Source organism: Chaetodon auriga, chromosome 24 (genome assembly GCF_051107435.1).
Source record: "Chaetodon auriga isolate fChaAug3 chromosome 24, fChaAug3.hap1, whole genome shotgun sequence".
Classification (NCBI taxonomy): Eukaryota; Metazoa; Chordata; class Actinopteri; order Chaetodontiformes; family Chaetodontidae; genus Chaetodon; species Chaetodon auriga.
The window spans coordinates 1,380,388-1,396,414 of NC_135097.1; the positions used below are offsets into that span (position 1 = coordinate 1,380,388).

At 43.0% G+C, this 16,027-nt stretch overlaps 2 protein-coding genes across 2 annotated transcripts; one reads left to right on the top strand and one right to left on the bottom strand.

The window, feature by feature from the left end:
* Positions 1-1,606: 1,606 nt before the first annotated feature.
* LOC143317422 (toll-like receptor 2 type-2) lies at positions 1,607-9,203 on the top strand. The gene is made up of 11 exons (XM_076725575.1): positions 1,607-1,877; positions 3,163-3,319; positions 3,408-3,557; positions 3,950-4,156; positions 4,356-4,478; positions 4,718-4,868; positions 5,551-5,715; positions 6,006-6,185; positions 6,283-6,423; positions 6,504-7,012; positions 7,700-9,203. The coding sequence occupies exons 1-11, from the start codon at positions 1,607-1,609 to the stop codon at positions 8,112-8,114; spliced, it is 2,469 nt and encodes an 822-aa protein (XP_076581690.1). The 3' UTR covers positions 8,115-9,203.
* Positions 9,204-10,463: 1,260 nt separating this feature from the next.
* LOC143317202 (serine protease FAM111A-like) lies at positions 10,464-15,566 on the bottom strand. Its single transcript, XM_076725239.1, has 6 exons — positions 15,556-15,566; positions 15,132-15,227; positions 14,902-14,961; positions 12,765-12,878; positions 12,419-12,466; positions 10,464-12,311 (listed from the first exon to the last, which is right to left on the bottom strand). The coding sequence occupies exons 3-6, from the start codon at positions 14,953-14,955 to the stop codon at positions 10,494-10,496; spliced, it is 2,034 nt and encodes a 677-aa protein (XP_076581354.1). The 5' UTR covers positions 14,956-14,961; positions 15,132-15,227; positions 15,556-15,566; the 3' UTR covers positions 10,464-10,493.
* Positions 15,567-16,027: the final 461 nt, after the last annotated feature.

A 16,027-nucleotide genomic window follows, 5' to 3' on the forward strand; every position in this document is an offset into this window, starting at 1 on the left:
TCTCATGTTATTGAGTTAAAAAAATGCTTTGACCGTTTGTGTCCAACAGGCCTGAAAATAAACAAAAGATGCTGTGACCTCATTTTAAAATGCTGTCCTGCACTTTTCCATTTGTACAGTCACACTGGTGCAGATTTCCTCCTGAGAGCTAATTTTCATGCTCACTACCTCTTTTCACACTTGGCTCCAGCTGCCAACTCAGTTTTTACTTCCTCCCCATTCAGCCATAAAGACGCTCTTCATCACATCCTCTCGTCTTTATCAGTTTGAATCCGTTTTCGTTTGGTTATCTGGAATCAGCTCGGCAGCAGATCAGGTAAGAGATTTAAGATGAAAGAAAACAAAGCCTGAAAGGTGCTTTTTCCTCTGTCACAGCTGGAGTTGGGCTGATGGCCACAGCGCCGCTTCAGGTCTTCATTCTTCTATTTTACGACAGCAGCTCTGACAAACAGAAAAATGACAGAATAAAGGAAGCGCTGGAACGAATGAGGCCAAGAGGGTGCAGCTGCATTGTTGCATCAGTTTTTATGGGGTCTCTGATGGTTCAGACGGGGTCTTGTGATTTTTTTGATGACTTTCAGAAGCTGTGAATTTGACTTTCAGTCTAATTTAAAGGCCTTAACTTTTCTCCTGCATTGGATGGCAAAAACAGTCATCAAAGCCACAATTCAAAGAGGAAGCAGCCTGTACAGTCAAATCTGTGTCCTGCATTATCAAAGTGTTGAGTGCATGTAAATCATTCAATGGCCAAAAGCACATCAGCGTACGTTTAGACAGGGCCTGTGTTTCTACCACTGAAGGGAGATCTACCATGATACACTTCAGACTAATCTGTGTCTCCGAGCCTTGGCTTTGGTTTGAGCAGGTGTGCATCAAATCTTGGTCTGACAGGCCAAAATTCAAGTATTTTCAGGTTGATTCCAGACTTTGATTTGGATGAACAGAAAGAATTAAACATATATTTGATCAATGCACAAACATTTTTAAGGAATCCCACAGACGAGTATTGTTTAAAATGTCATAAAATTGTTAAATTAGCATGCACGGATAAAGGATGACAAGGTTATCAGCTGTGAGCCACCATCTGCTTTCACATCAGGGCACCACAGAAGTCAGTGCTACAAATCTGACTGCGAACTGTGTCAGCTGTGCTAACTGACAGTTAGCTGACGTGTTTGCAGCTGGCGAGTCGAACTTCTGGGAGCCCGTGCTAAGAGGAGATGCGAGGACGAACTCTGCTGATCCACTTCGCGGTGCGACAGCGTCTTAATGCTCTTTAGTCTGAGTGGAACACGCTGAACGCCTTCAGTACAAGACACGACTGAACTGTGATGTACATAAAGGCTGTTGTAAAATAATAAAATAAAATACTGAAGACTTCCTCTTTTATCAAAACCACTTCCTCCCTGGGTCTATTTCGCTTGTGAGACTGGTCTCTGTGATTCTCTGCTGCTGCATGATTCTACTCCATTTTTTCTCACTTTGCCTGTTTTTTTTGTTTTTTTTTAACCTTCTTCCTCGCCTCACTGCCTCAATCCGTCCACTCGGTCACTCTTTTCCTTCCTTGTTTCCATCACCTCCATTTTTCTCTCTTTTCCCCTACAGTATGAGACAGTCCACCAACCTTTACTTCAACTTCCTCTTCCTCCTCCTCCTCTACCTCTGCTGGGGTCAGAGGTCAAACCCAGATGGTGAGAGGTCATCCTGCGACCGCTGCGACCGTCAACAGTCCTGTAACTGCTCCTACGGCGGATTCACCTGCATCCCCACGGTAACAGACCGTGCCCTGAGTCTTGACCTCTCCTTCAACAACATCACCGTGGTAACTGTTGATGATCTGAAAGGCCACAGACAACTGAGAGCTCTGAGTCTCCACGGTAATGGGATGATGGGATTTTATTGGGTAGAGATAGAAGACTGTCTGTAAAAAAAAAAATGACGTTATACATCTGCTGGGGTTTTAAGTTGATATTTAGTACTGTGAATGAACTTCAGCAAAGACACACAGGCTCTCAGAGCTCTGACAGAGCGCAAAGACAAAAAGCTTGCTTTGAATGATAGAACAGAAATGACAGCTATATGTACAAAAAGGTAATCTGATACACTGCCTGGCCAAAAAAAAGTCGCCACCTGGATTTAACAGATCAAGTGATGCACCCATCATGCCTAGTGCTGTACGAGCCTGTGGGGGCAGTGCTGCTGCCGTTGGTCAGGTCTCGGTTCAAAAACATTATGTGCCCAAAGAATGAGGTCAGCTGACTACCTGAATGGACTGAATGATCAGGTTATTCCATCAGTGGATTTTTTCTTCCCCATATTCCACGATGACAATGCCAGGATTCGCTGGGCTCACGCTGTGAAAGACAGGTTCAGGGAGCATGAGACATCATTTTCACACATGGACTGACCACCACAGAGCCCAGACCTTAACCCCACTGAGAATCTTTGGGATGTGCTGGAGGCTTTGCGCAGTGGTCCAACTCTCCCGTCATCAATACAAGATCTTGTGAAAAATTAATGCAACGCTGGACAGAAATAAATCTTGTGACATTGCAGAAGCTTATCAAAACAATACGTGCCATGATCAAAGCTAGAGGCAGTCCAACAAAATATTAGTGTGTGACCTTTTTTTTGGTGCCGTCTTTTTTTTTGACCGGGCAGTGTATAATAACAGGCTAAGAAAATACATTCTAAACGTGCTATAATGAATTAAATATTTCATATATTAAATAGAAGGTGGGAATAATTCTAAAACTGACAAGACAATTTCACCTCCAAGCTCCATCAGCAGCTGTTCCAGAGCTCGTGATCACATCACACGATCTTCGTTAGCAGATGGAGTTTACCCAGTCGGCACTTTCAGGGCTCCTCGTTCCTGTTTTGCTGTGTCTAAGGTCAAAAATGAACTTCAGAAGCTCAGCTCTGAAGCCAATGTGGACAAGAGGGCCTTACATTGCTCAGACAGCAATAATAACAATGATCCATAATGACAGCAACATTTATGTCACTGCCAATAACCACAATAATAACAAAAATAATACTGACATTGTAAATTAGAAGGAATGATGATCAGTGGTCCAAGGACTGACCCCTGTGGAAGCCCTGATAAGATTTTTGTCAGGATGCAGGAAGTGTTTTTATGTAGTTCTCGCTGTCCTCCAGGTAACAGACTCGCTGTGATTCACCCATCGGCATTTGACTCTCTGTGGAGCCTGGAGGAGCTAGATCTGTCTGACAATCAGCTGACTGCTCTCAGCCACAAATGGTTCCGTAAGCTAGGAGTTCTGCAGCAGCTCAACCTGCTCAACAACCCATACAGGTACAGTAGAGACCAATCAGAAGCCTCCACACTTCATGTAATGCTCAGGTGTCCACATATGTCATACGTCTGCCCACTTCTCCTCCAGCTCCCTGGGCTCTGCTCCACTGTTTCAGAGTCTGGTCTGGTTGAGGAGGCTGAGGTTTGGAGGTCCTGCTCTGGAGGAGCTGAAGAGAGGAGATCTGTGGGGAGTGACTCAGCTGGAGGAGCTCACTGTCCATGCCAACAACCTGATGAGGTTTGGCGTTCTTGTGTGTGTTTTGTTGCTTGAGATTCAGCAAATAAAAGAAATGTTTGCTCGTCTCTCAGTACTTTCTGATTTCCATTCCCGGCTGTCAGCTTCAAGCCCATTGGTTCCTACTGAAGCCACGAATCTTTGAAAACCCACCACAATATAGAATTTCATCTTAAAAAAGGCTTAATTATTTCTTAAAATACCTGCTCAGTGTAGTTTTTAGCAAACCTTACTCAAAGGTGAGGCAGTAGTGCATTCGCTGGGGACTATTTCCAACAAAGGATTAATCCACTTTTGGTGCTCGAGTACTTTGGTAAGCATGTATATGGGACTGAGTCAACAACAAACCACAGTGTGTTACTATTCCCTTGTTCTGTCTCTTTCTCTGTCTGCAGGTACGAGTCCGGTGCTCTAGGGGACATTTGGCCATTGGGTCGTGTCACTTTGAGCCTCCACAACCCATTTTTAACAAATGCAGCCATGGCCTCAGCTGTGCTTAATGACGTGACTTACCCTGAGACGTCTATTGTTCTAGAAGACCTCAATCTGTCTGGGAATCAGTCTGTTCAGCCCCTGAAAGCAGCAGCCAGGAGGAGAATCAGGTTAGGACAAAATCTCCCTTTCTTCTGTTTTAGTATTCATGCAGAATTCCTTATGAAGCATTAAGGACAAATAACAAATAAAGAGAAATTAAATGGTATAACATAGTGAGCATGCATATTCAATACTAACACCAATAAATAAAGAAATCAGTTTGGCAAACAAACCAACCAATTGCTCCTCTGTAATGTCACTCTTCAGGTACATAAGCTTTCGCAACCTTTCTGTGAACGATGAGGCCATTGTTGCCTTCCTGGTGTTGTTGGATAAAGTGCCGCTCACCCTCGCGTTGTTCGACAACGTCACAATGTCCGGCACAGGCAGGTAGGAAACCAGCGTGATCAGTGTTGTAAATTTAACAAGCATGTCGATAGATCTGGTGACTTTTAGCGACTCTGTAGCAACAAGTCCAATGAATTTCTGCAGCGAGGAGCGAGGTCCACCTCTTTGTTAACACATGATTGGATAAAGGAGATTACTACGGTTTTCATTTACATTTTACAGAGTCCAGATTTTTTTGTAATCAGGGTTGTAGTAGCTTGTTGTTTTTCTGTTGCTGTTAGGTGGGAGAAAGCCAGCTTTACCAATCACCAAAGCTTGGATGAGTTCCTCATACAAAACGTTGTGGTGCTGGAAGTCTACAAGTTTGTCTCATTTCTACAGCTGGGATTTCTGCTGCAGTATCCCAGGAAGGTGTCCGTCATAAATGCCAAGGTAAGGAACAAAATGTCTCTACGACCATACATGCAATAACAGAATGAAAAGGATTTTAAAATGTGTTAAGTAAAATGAACTGAAAAGTATCACAAAGTAATTCAGCTCAGATTTCAACATTAGCTGGAACTTTTACCTTAAACGCCTGCTCTCAAAAGTCTTTTAAAATGTCTGTTTCAGAGTGTTTTTGAGGTCATGCCATAAGCAGAACACTGTTTTTATACGTAAAACATAAGGACGTATGAGGAGCCACTTGGTTCATAAATCAGTGAAGCAATCAAACTCTTATTGACCTGAAGTCACCAGAATTTCAATCAGCACATTTTCAGACCAACATCACTTAGTTTCAATGGAATCTCCGTCATCAGAGGATTACAGAATAAATCTGCACTGAACTCTCACATTCAGCTTTGGAGAACTTTGATAAGCGAATTGACACTGTTGACGAATATCAAACTGTCTTGTGCTGACCTTGAGGGAACAGAGAGTTGCAGAGTCCAAAGTAAAGGAAGGTTTGATAGCTTGTAATCTGTGTTGCACCACCCAATGTTTTTTTTAAAATAAATCCTCAGTAGCAAATGACTCTTACTTTGTTGCTTTCTGGCGTGACCAGGCACTTACTAAGTTAATGAATCACTGAGTGAATTTATGGATAACAGCGAAGGCTGATTTTCACCCTCAGGTCTTTGTGATGCCCTGTGAGACATCCAGCCTGCTAAAGAACCTGCAGTACCTGGACCTGTCCGACAACCTGCTGACTGATCTGACTCTGGAGGAGACACTGTGCCACGGACGTGGCACGCTGAAGGACCTCCGAGTTTTAAACATCAGCGGAAATGCTCTGAAGGTGCCTGCATCACTTATGAGATTTTACTTAATAGCTACAAAGAAGTTCAGCCAGCAGGAACACAAGAAATCCCAGGTTGTTGTTACTACCCAACCTGTCCATTTTGTTTTTGCAGAGCAGTTTCCAGAGCAATTTACCATAGTGCTCACAGGTTGAGCAGTGAGTCATTCGAACTTAGGCAAAATTAGGATATAAATATTCAAGAATACCTTTAAACATGAAGCCCCAGGTTTCAAGAAGAAATGACCTGCTCCTGAAGACTTGTCTGTCTCTGTCCCTCTGCTCACCAGTCTTTGTCTACGGTGAGCCAGCTGGTAACGAAGCTCTCCAAACTGACCCACTTGGACATCAGCAGGAACGGATACAGCTCCATGCCCCAGCGTTGCTCCTGGCCCTCCACCCTGCGATTCCTAAACATCTCCATGGCGAAACTTACAACCATCACCCTCTGTCTACCTGCGACTCTGGAGGTACTAAGAGTGGACCATGTGGCAGTAGTTCTGACAGACCTGACACCATCACAACAAAAATATAAAACATTTTTACCTTGTACTGTATCATGTAAAGGTGTTGGATCTGAGCAGCAATGATCTCAGCCAATTCACTGTGCTCCTGCCTGCCCTGAGAGAGCTTCACCTCTCTGGGAACAAGTTTCTGAGGCTGCCCCCTGGATGGCTGTTCCCTCAGCTGCAAACACTCATAATACAGGTAAGGACCCCTCACATCTCATATGTTTTCTTATGATCATCTTTGCGTCTCCCAGTTTAACCCTCCTCATTCTTCCACAGTCAAACACCTTGAACATGTTCGGCCGTTCAGACCTCCAGTTATACAAACGACTCCAGAGCCTCCAGGCAGGTCAGAACAAATTCGTCTGCTCCTGTGACTTCGTCAACTTCCTCAAGTCAGGCATTAAAGGAGGTGGAGACGTGCATTTAACAGATAGAGAGGAGAGCTACATCTGTGACTCTCCTCTCCACCTGCAGGGGAAGCCAGTGGGTCAAGTCCAGCTCTCCATTGTGGACTGCTACCCGGTTATATTTGTGTCTGTGAGCTGTGGAGTGGCATTGTTTGTTGCCATTCTGGTGTGTGTTCTGCTGTGGCGCCTCCATGCGTTCTGGTACCTCAAGATGACGTGGGCATGGCTAAGGGCCAAGCGCAACTCCCGGCGACGGCGGCGATTCAGAGATAGAGCGGGCTCAGAGGCACTGCTATCTTTTGATGCCTTTGTGTCCTATAGCGAGAGAGATGCTAGCTGGGTGGAAAACTTCTTGGTACCAGAGCTGGAAGGGCCAAGGTAATGTCAGATGTATTTATTTTTGTTTTTGTCCTATACTTGATAACATTCTTAAGTTTCTGTTTGTTGGGTAGCAGAATATCTCAAAAGCCACAAAGCTACATGCCAGATTTTAGTGAGATTTGGTTGAAAATTAGTTCACAGGCCAAGGAACAAGAAACATTTATCAAAAATCTTCAAAAATCTGAATTTAAATTTGGTACAAGGTTAAAATCCCAGCAAATGTGATAGTGACAGGTAAAGAGAGAAGGGTACAACATGAAACCAAGGTCAGACCAGACCATGTGACCATGAGGCATGTGCTCTTACCAGTCATTTGGCTTTCAGTAATTGGTTGCTAGATTCTTGTCATTGCTGTTTATTTTAATGTCTGTCAACTGTAACTTTTGGTGAAATTTGGTGGCGCCGCCACTTAAGCAAATGAAAATTGTGGACTATTTTTGCCAAGTGTGGTGACCAGTAAAAATGTGTGGTTGTGAAACCTCAAGTGTAAATCCTGTTAAAAGCGTGGAGGAGTGGTGCATTTATGTTGTTGTTCCATTTGGAAAACTTACTTACCAAATTAGAAGCATGCACTTTCACAGCTGAACCATTAGCCTCTCCCGATGCACTGAACCCCACCTACCACAAACAGAGTCTAAACCTGGGGGGGAAACCTGACCTGCTTTCTGGTTTATATTCCAACAGGGACAATGATGAAGATTCAGTGAATCCCAGAAGCCCCCGGCCTCTGACCCTGTGCCTGCACAAGCGTGACTTCCTTCCTGGACACTGGATTGTGGACAACATCATGAACGCCATGGAGCGCAGTCGGCGGACAGTCTTTGTCCTCTCTGAGAATTTTGTCCAGTCTGATTGGTGCCGCTATGAGCTGGACTTCTCCCACTTCTGGCTCTTTGATGGGAATGCTGGTGGAGACGCAGCCATCTTGATCCTGCTAGAACCTCTGTCCAAGGACGATATCCCCAAACGCTTCTGCAAACTGCGCAGACTTATGAACTCCACCACCTACCTGGAGTGGCCTCATGAGGAGGAGAGGACTGGGGAGTTCTGGAGGAGTCTCCGTAATGCTTTGAGAGGAGAAGAAGAGGAGGCTGACTGAGAGAGCAAACACAAAACGAAGAAGAGAGGGTCAGCAAACAAGAACACGTCAGATAAATAAAATGGTAGGCAAAGAATAAGAAGTGAAGAAGAAGAAAAGGCCTCAGTTTGCTCCAAATGATGCAACTCCCGCCTTTCCAACACTGGAATCAGGAGGGTATGTTCAACAGTTTCTGTAACTTTCTGAAACTGACGTTCTGACAGTCCCATCACGAATGGTTGCTTCGCTCATCAGAAACAAATGTTTTTTGTTTGTTTTTGCCAGAAACTGGAATGAGCTGCATTAATCAGGTCATTGTAGTTTCTTGATTCAGGAGTTTGTTTAAATGATATGTAAATAATAAGAAAACAGAAAGTCTACATGACTGAGAAGAGCTCCACTTCAACAGCACAACAATCAATAACATCCTTTGTAATAATATTAATCATGTTTCCTTATTCTGATACTAAGAAATGAAAAGGCTATGATAAACTTTCAGCTTGTATTACGAGTGAAAAAGATGCACAGTACCTTTGCTCAGTTCATTTGCTGGTAGTGCGGTAAAATGGCCATTTGGGGGAGCTGTTGGTTTGTCATTTCTGCTGCAACCTGAAAACATTCTTAGTGATTGTGAAACTAATTCAGGCAACAGTAAACAGCTTCAGATGTGTTTTCTCTCAAGTGGTTTAGTGAATGCTCAGGCAGTGGGAACCCACTTCCTGCTGAAAACAGCTTTGCAAAAATCAAGGTGGCGACTGGCAAATTATGTAAAATCCCAGTTATTCTGCTGAAACTTACTTTGCCTTTTTTTATGAAAGACATGCATACGTGTATGTGTGAAGGTGTGACTTCTTTCATTATTCCAAAATGTTTGAAAAACTGAGTACAACAACACAAACGCCTTCGAAAAGCTGTGCTAACATATTTTTATGATTTATCACATCTTGTCTCTATGAGAGCAGACAGCATGTCACACTTCCTTCTTGTGTAGCCATTTGGATCTCTTTTATTTTTAGACGTATCAAACACAAGTCAGCTTTTATGGTTTATTATGTTTCTGTTTTTATCATGTTTTCTTCCATCCTGAACCTAAAGGTGTGAAGCTGTTGCTGCTAGATTTTAATTTCAGTTTTTTTTTTAATAAAGCTGAACACAATTTTAACACAATGATGATGCAGAACTTTTTGACTGTCTGTTGAGGCTTACAGAAACTCTTTTTGTTGTGGTTTTCTGGGTCTTAAAAGTGACCTCCTCTGATTTACAATTGCACGCCTATAAACTATCAACAGTCAATGTAAAAGAAAAGGATCAAAACCGATTCAGCAGAATGAGAGATATCTTACTTGAGATACCTATTTCTCTTCCTCTTTGTCAAAACCTGGTGCACATATTATCATCAGTGCAACCTAACAGTTCATTAGGGTATGTTAGCATCCAAGCCAGTGCAATGCATAAGTAAACTCATCTCCATCTTAGGACCCTTGTGGTCATCAGAAGGTCCTGAAGAGCACGTGAAGTGTCCCACATGAGAGCTGTACAAATGACTAATCAATACTAAAGGTTGAATCAACTCCTTCTGTCAGGGCTGGTGTCACATTCATGTGCACTGTAATGGACATTAACTGCATTCAGATGCAAGCAGTCAGTCAGACTAACATTAAGTTATAGTCCTGTGTCACGTTCAGCCAATCAACACTTCTCTGACCCAGTTCGGGTCCTCATGTCAATGGATGGATTTGATAAGAACAGGTGCTGCAGCAACTGTCCATTCAATAATTATGCTGTTAAGTATGGATGGCAGGAATGTTCTGGTTGCATTGGGGAAGTACAAGAAAAAAGGTTGTCATGCAGTCCTCAGAAAACAAAAAATACTTTTATGAGATTAGACTGGAAAGCTTTATTGCTTGAAAATCATTTGCAACCAAATCAACTGATACAGATAACAAGTAGTATAAAGAGCAGGAAAGTTCACAAATGCAGGTAGATGATACACGACTTTCTCCCAGGAGCCCGGGGGTTCATGTCCCGTGAGAAACCAAATGTGAAGTGTCTGATACAAAACAAGATAAAGCCCCTCCGTTGTAATTGTAGCGTAGTGTAACAGTAACTCATATGGGTATAAAGTAATTGTTAAATGCAGCGTTGCAACTCCATTTAGACTGAGTGAAACACAATGAGAACAATAACATAACCCTAAGTGAAAAATCAGTGACGGGAAACAGATTCTGAAGAGAAATTTTGATATAATATAAAAGATAAAATAATGCAGAGAACCCAGTATTCAACAAAAACAAACCCTAACCCTAACCAAAGTAGACCAGTAAAAGATTATTCATGAAATGGCATTTTGACAACCTGTGCAGCCAGTGTAGGGTTTGTTGTTCAGACAACCCTTAACTCTTAATCAATCTCCATTGGCTCATCAGAGTTGGAGCCCTCATCAGTGCCAGCAGCCATGGTACTGAGTACTTTCTTTAAGTAGTGATTACGCTTTGCTTCTTTCTTGACTCTCTTTAACAGCTCCACTTCTTTCTTTTCCTTCAGTGTATTCACAAAGTGCTCAAATATGGTAAGCAGAGGTTGGGCGAACTCTATCACTCTTTCTGTTTGATTTTTTAATTCATAGTAAAACCCTGCGGTGTGCAAACCAAACACTTGACCTTTAGCATCAAACACCGGGGAGCCAGAGGAGCCGTGATACATGAAAGTGTTGTAGGTCACCACTTTCTCTGCATCGACTCCACCCATCATTATGTTTTCAATGCCTCGATCTTTGATAGCATTCATGATTGAGTAGACACTGAAACAATCACATTTGTACTGATTGAGACGATCATCTACAGCCTGCTGCCTCTTCTCTTTCTCAATGATACATGTAGGATCCATTTTTTTCACGGCTCCTGCTGGATGGCCGATGATACAGGCTTCACCATTTGAAGGCACTGGACCAAAGTGCTTCAGGAGTCCTGGTGGGACCTTCAGTTGCGTTGTTTGTGTTGTCTGGTTGGGTATCTGACCCTCAGGGCTGAGCTCGAGTATGAGATAATCGAGCTCAACGTTGTTGTAGCAGATGTTACGGTGAGCTAGCTGGAAGCGATAGTAATTCACCTGCGGCTCAGGATCTTCATAGTTAAAGAGAGCAAACACATTTATGCCCTCTTTCAGCCTTTCTCCTTCAACACAACCTTCGAATAGATGTGCGTTAGTCAAGATGAGGTTGTCAAACAGCACAAAGCCTGTGCCCTGACAAACATTCTCAACAATCACTTTGCAAACTGACTTGCCCAGTTTAAGCAGCTTCCTGACTCTGTGGACTTCACTGAATGACTGCTGGATCTTTCCAAAGTCTTCCTTCCTCAGGTTCAGTACTTCCTGATATGAATTATTTGGAAATCTACTCTCCATCAGCTCTTTCAGAGCTGGAAACTGCTGACGCAGTATGCCATAAATCTCATTGGCATCCTGACTGCTGCCACTCTTTTCAGTTGCTGGTCTGACTAATTGACTGACACTGATTGCTTTCTGATGGACCACATCTAAGACGGTGTTAGACTGCTGCCGCAAGTTATTCATTTTCTGCTGTTCTTCATCATTTACTCTCTTGGAAGACATATCTTTAATACGTTCCGAGATACGTCTTGGAAGACGTATCTTGAATTTTTTCTGATCGAGGTTGTCAACCTTTTGTGTACGTTCGGTGATACTATTTGGATTGTCATTGTCAGACAGAGTGAAGTCATCGAGGTCATCAATGAAGCGACCGTCTCTTTTCAGAGCTTCTTCCACAGTAATCCCCTTCTCCCCATAAACACACAGATACTTGAACTGTTTGACAGCCTTGTTTCTGAAAAGCTGCTTTGATTTGGCGTTAAGCCCTCCTTCTCTATCAATGTAGAAGACAGAATACTCGTCCCTTGAAAATACTGTTCTGTAATGTTGGTCTTGGGCCTGTTCAACCTTTTCTGACTCACATGATGCGATAAGACACTCATTATCTGGGATACAACAACAAGGGAAATGTGTTGCGACAATGTGTTTCTTATGCTCTTTACCCAGCTGAATGACAATGTTTTCATCGGACCACTTCTTCATGTTCGTCTTATAGTATTCGGTTGACTTGATTGCCTGCAGCACTGTCCGAGGTTGATAACAGTCAATAGAGTATTCATCAGACTTGGCGTGACTGAATTTCACTGTGAGACGATGTAAATGTCCGTCCTACAGGAAATGAGTCAGTGAGAAAAAAAGTTAAAAGTCCTTGTTTGTGTAATAAAAATGCAGAGTTCTTGTGTATGCAGTGTGTACTGGTCTACTGGTCAACTCACTGCGGACTCAGCATTGTACTCCTTCTTCACGTGGATGTTTGTCCCACTCTGCAAAATGAGGAAAGGATTTAGAGATACTGCACTGGAAACAATGGGCCCCATTCATGAAATGTTTGTCTGCACAGATTTGATCTTAAAAGGCAGAAGTGGTAGTTAGGTGGAAGTGGAGCTATGGAGTAAAGTTTCTTAGAGTGTTTGAATTTTGCATCAATCAAAATACATTATGCATGTACACATGGGTGACGTCCAACAGTGTCACAGTATTCCAACACTCTGGAGACAGAAATGTGCAAAAACATCCCTCTGAGCTCTGGAGGGGCAGGAGGAACAAGACTCAAGAGCTCACCTGAGAGGCTGCAGCTCCACCCAGCCGAGGGCCCGCAGCTCCACCCAGCCGAGGGCCCGCAGCTCCACCAGGCTGAATATTCTCTGTGGTGGTTGAGCTGCAGTCAGGATTGTCCTAAAAAATAATGCATGACATGCACAAGCAAAGAGACCTGTTGGACAAGCTGTGGCTAATTCTGCACAGAAATCTGATCCGGTTTACATTGAGGACACACATTTACCGAAGATGACAGGTGTTTCTTAAAGGGCCAGTGTGCAGGATTTAGTGGCATCTAGTGGTGAGGTTTCAGATTACAAACAACTGAACAGCCCTCGATTGGTTTGGTTTGTCTGTTCTTGACTACTGTAGAAAAATGGCGGACTGTGTGGAAGAGGACCTGCTCCCTCTGAGCTCATTCTGAGGTCACGAAAACACGTTGATTCTTATTTTCAAGCAGTGTTTCCTCTACATTCATTTAGGAGTGGCGGACCACCGCTGCATGTCTCCAGCTTCACAGCAGAGTCCGACGTTAAATACTCGCGAGAGCCCGGCCTTGAAAGTGACATCACGTCAAGCACCCAGGAACCTATGGCAAGCCAAGTCTGCCAGAAATACACCACATTCAGTCAAGTTTCAACTTCATTACGGCGAAAAAAAAAAAACAGCGTTTTTTCAGATGCGCGAAAAAACGCCGCTTTACGCCGTAATGACGTCCTCTAAGAAAGCATGTAAAAAAACCCGCCGTTTTGTGCATCAAAACGCGCGTACAAACGGCGTCTCCACGCTTCTTTTCTCTCAGCCACTGAATTTGAAGTGTCTCAAGACAAGCAGACCAAATCAGTTCAGCGCAAATCTCCTTTGTGGCAAAGTTTGTCCTAACTTACCTAGTAGTTTCTCGTAGGTTAAAATTTTGGATGATAGGTAGGAAATAATAAATAGGAAATAAAGGAATATCCAATAAATTAACTTTGTCGTTATTTTAAATTCCTCTGCCATGCATCGTTTCATTTTTATTTATTATTTTTTGTTAATACTTCTGTGTCTCATTGTTGATTTTGACTGGTTTAATCCTGGGGGTATGAAGTGAAGTAGTGGTACAGTGGGTAGAGCTCCCCCCTTCTGAATGGAGAGCTTTTAACGAAGAAGAATCGGGGGGAGACATTCCCCTTCACACGAGGTGAAATTTGTCCTCCGCATTTCACCCATCCTGGTCGTCCCTCCTCCGCGGCAGACCAGGAGCCCGGGGGACCCATCTTCGCCGTCACTGGTCAGGTGGTGATCTTCTTGCGTGGGATGAACGGACGAACACGGGGAGAACATGCAAACTCCACACAGAAAGGCCCTCTTTTTTGCAGCAGGCACCGAAGGCATGGTGCCCACAGCGAGAATCGAACCCGGGACCTTCTTGCTGTGAGGCGACAGTGTTGCCACCGTGCCACCCCAGGACTGCTGAGGCCAGGGATCGAACCACTGACCTCCTGATAGGTGGACGACCGCTCTCCCTTCTGAGCCACAGCTCAGCCACAGCTGCCCCTGGACCCTTCGCAATTTTTCTTTATTTTTTACTCTGTCATGTACCACGTTGCTATATTGTGATGTATTGTATATAAACCCACTGACGTTGCAGCCCTGTGTTAGTAAGCAAGATGGCAGAAACCTGTGTGTACTTTCAATTTTTCCTCTCATTTCTGTCGTTGTTTTGACGTTATTTAAACTCCGCTTCCATGCATTGTTAGGATATATAGACATATGTTTTGGCTACATATACATATGCCTGGGTGCAAACTTTGCCACTGATTCTACAGTCCTATCAAGAAATTATTATGTTGTTTTTATTTTTATTTATTTAATTTTATTGTTTTGTTTTGTTTATTTTGTTATTTTATTTTTTATTTTTACATTCAGCCTTTAAAAAGCAATTTTCAACTGGCCATTCGATAAATAGGTTGTAAAAGTAAAATCTGCAGTTACGCCGCCACGGCTCCCCGGAGAGCCTGCCCCCGCTGCTGAAAAAAACCATAAAGGAAACACTATCAAGTGATTATAAACTAATGAAAACACATGTCTGAATATTATATTCCAGTCCTGTAATTGATCCCCACACTGGCCCTTTAAGCACCGATTACAGAACATTGTTATTATCTGAGCTGTTACTTACACTTTTCTTGAAAAAGGACCTGATGTCCTTTGTCTTTTGCTTTTTGGGAGGCATAGTCACCTAAAAAAAAATAAACAATAGCTTATGTTAAAATGACATGTTTAAAAAATAAATACATATACGTATTGGTGCCATACAAGTCAATGTTTCTTCAGTAGAGTAGCAGGATGAAGGCTCAGTTGTTTCATCAGATATAACCAGCTGTCTGCAGAGACCCTGCGATGACTCACCTTGAATACTGAACACACAAACAGACTCTGCTGCTTCCTCCAGCCAAACTGTTAGCGAGTGGTTGAATGCAGTCGTAGCGCTGAGACTTCGACTGTCTACAAGAGATATGAAACAAGGTCAAATCTGTCAAATTTTACTATCCACACACACACACACACACACCTCTCAATTTGTGTTTTATTCTTATCCATTTCACGTTAAGTCCCTTTTTCCCACCATTTCATCATCAAAGTTTCAGTGCGTTTACATGAAGACGATAATTCTTATGTTTTAGTGGCACAGACTCGTCTCTCAGGTCACAACAGTTCAAGTCAAACTAAAGTTCAGATGTTTTCTGTGTGTATTTATCATATTCGCCCTAAATGTATTCATAAAACTCAGACCATATGAATAAGACCACACTGTGTGAAGAATGCGTCTTACCTTGACTTTCGTCGACCGGCTCTGGGAAATGGTGTGCTGAGTTTGAATTCAAATAGGAAGAGAGGCGGTGGGCGGGCCTTGAAGTTTACCCTTCAGGCTACTACCATCACATCCAGCCCTAATCCATGACGCACTATTCCCAAACAAGTTCAAACAATTCAATTTCAATCATTCAATTTGGAGTCACCGGAAAGACGAATATTTTACTGCTTCTCTACACTTCTGACCTCACTAAGTTGATGCACTTTGTACTAGATGCTGCGTGACTTCAGCAGTCTACCATCCACGATTTACTACCATGTTTATTACTAATATACCAGATACAGTTTTAATAAGACGTACAAAAGCATTTCCTTTTGACTTTTTCATAATAAGGGCAACCTGTATTTTTATCATGGCACCCTATTGGTACCACGCCTCTGTGGAAAGCTCTGGAAAGAGTAAGAGCCTCGACCTGACTTAACTTGAACTG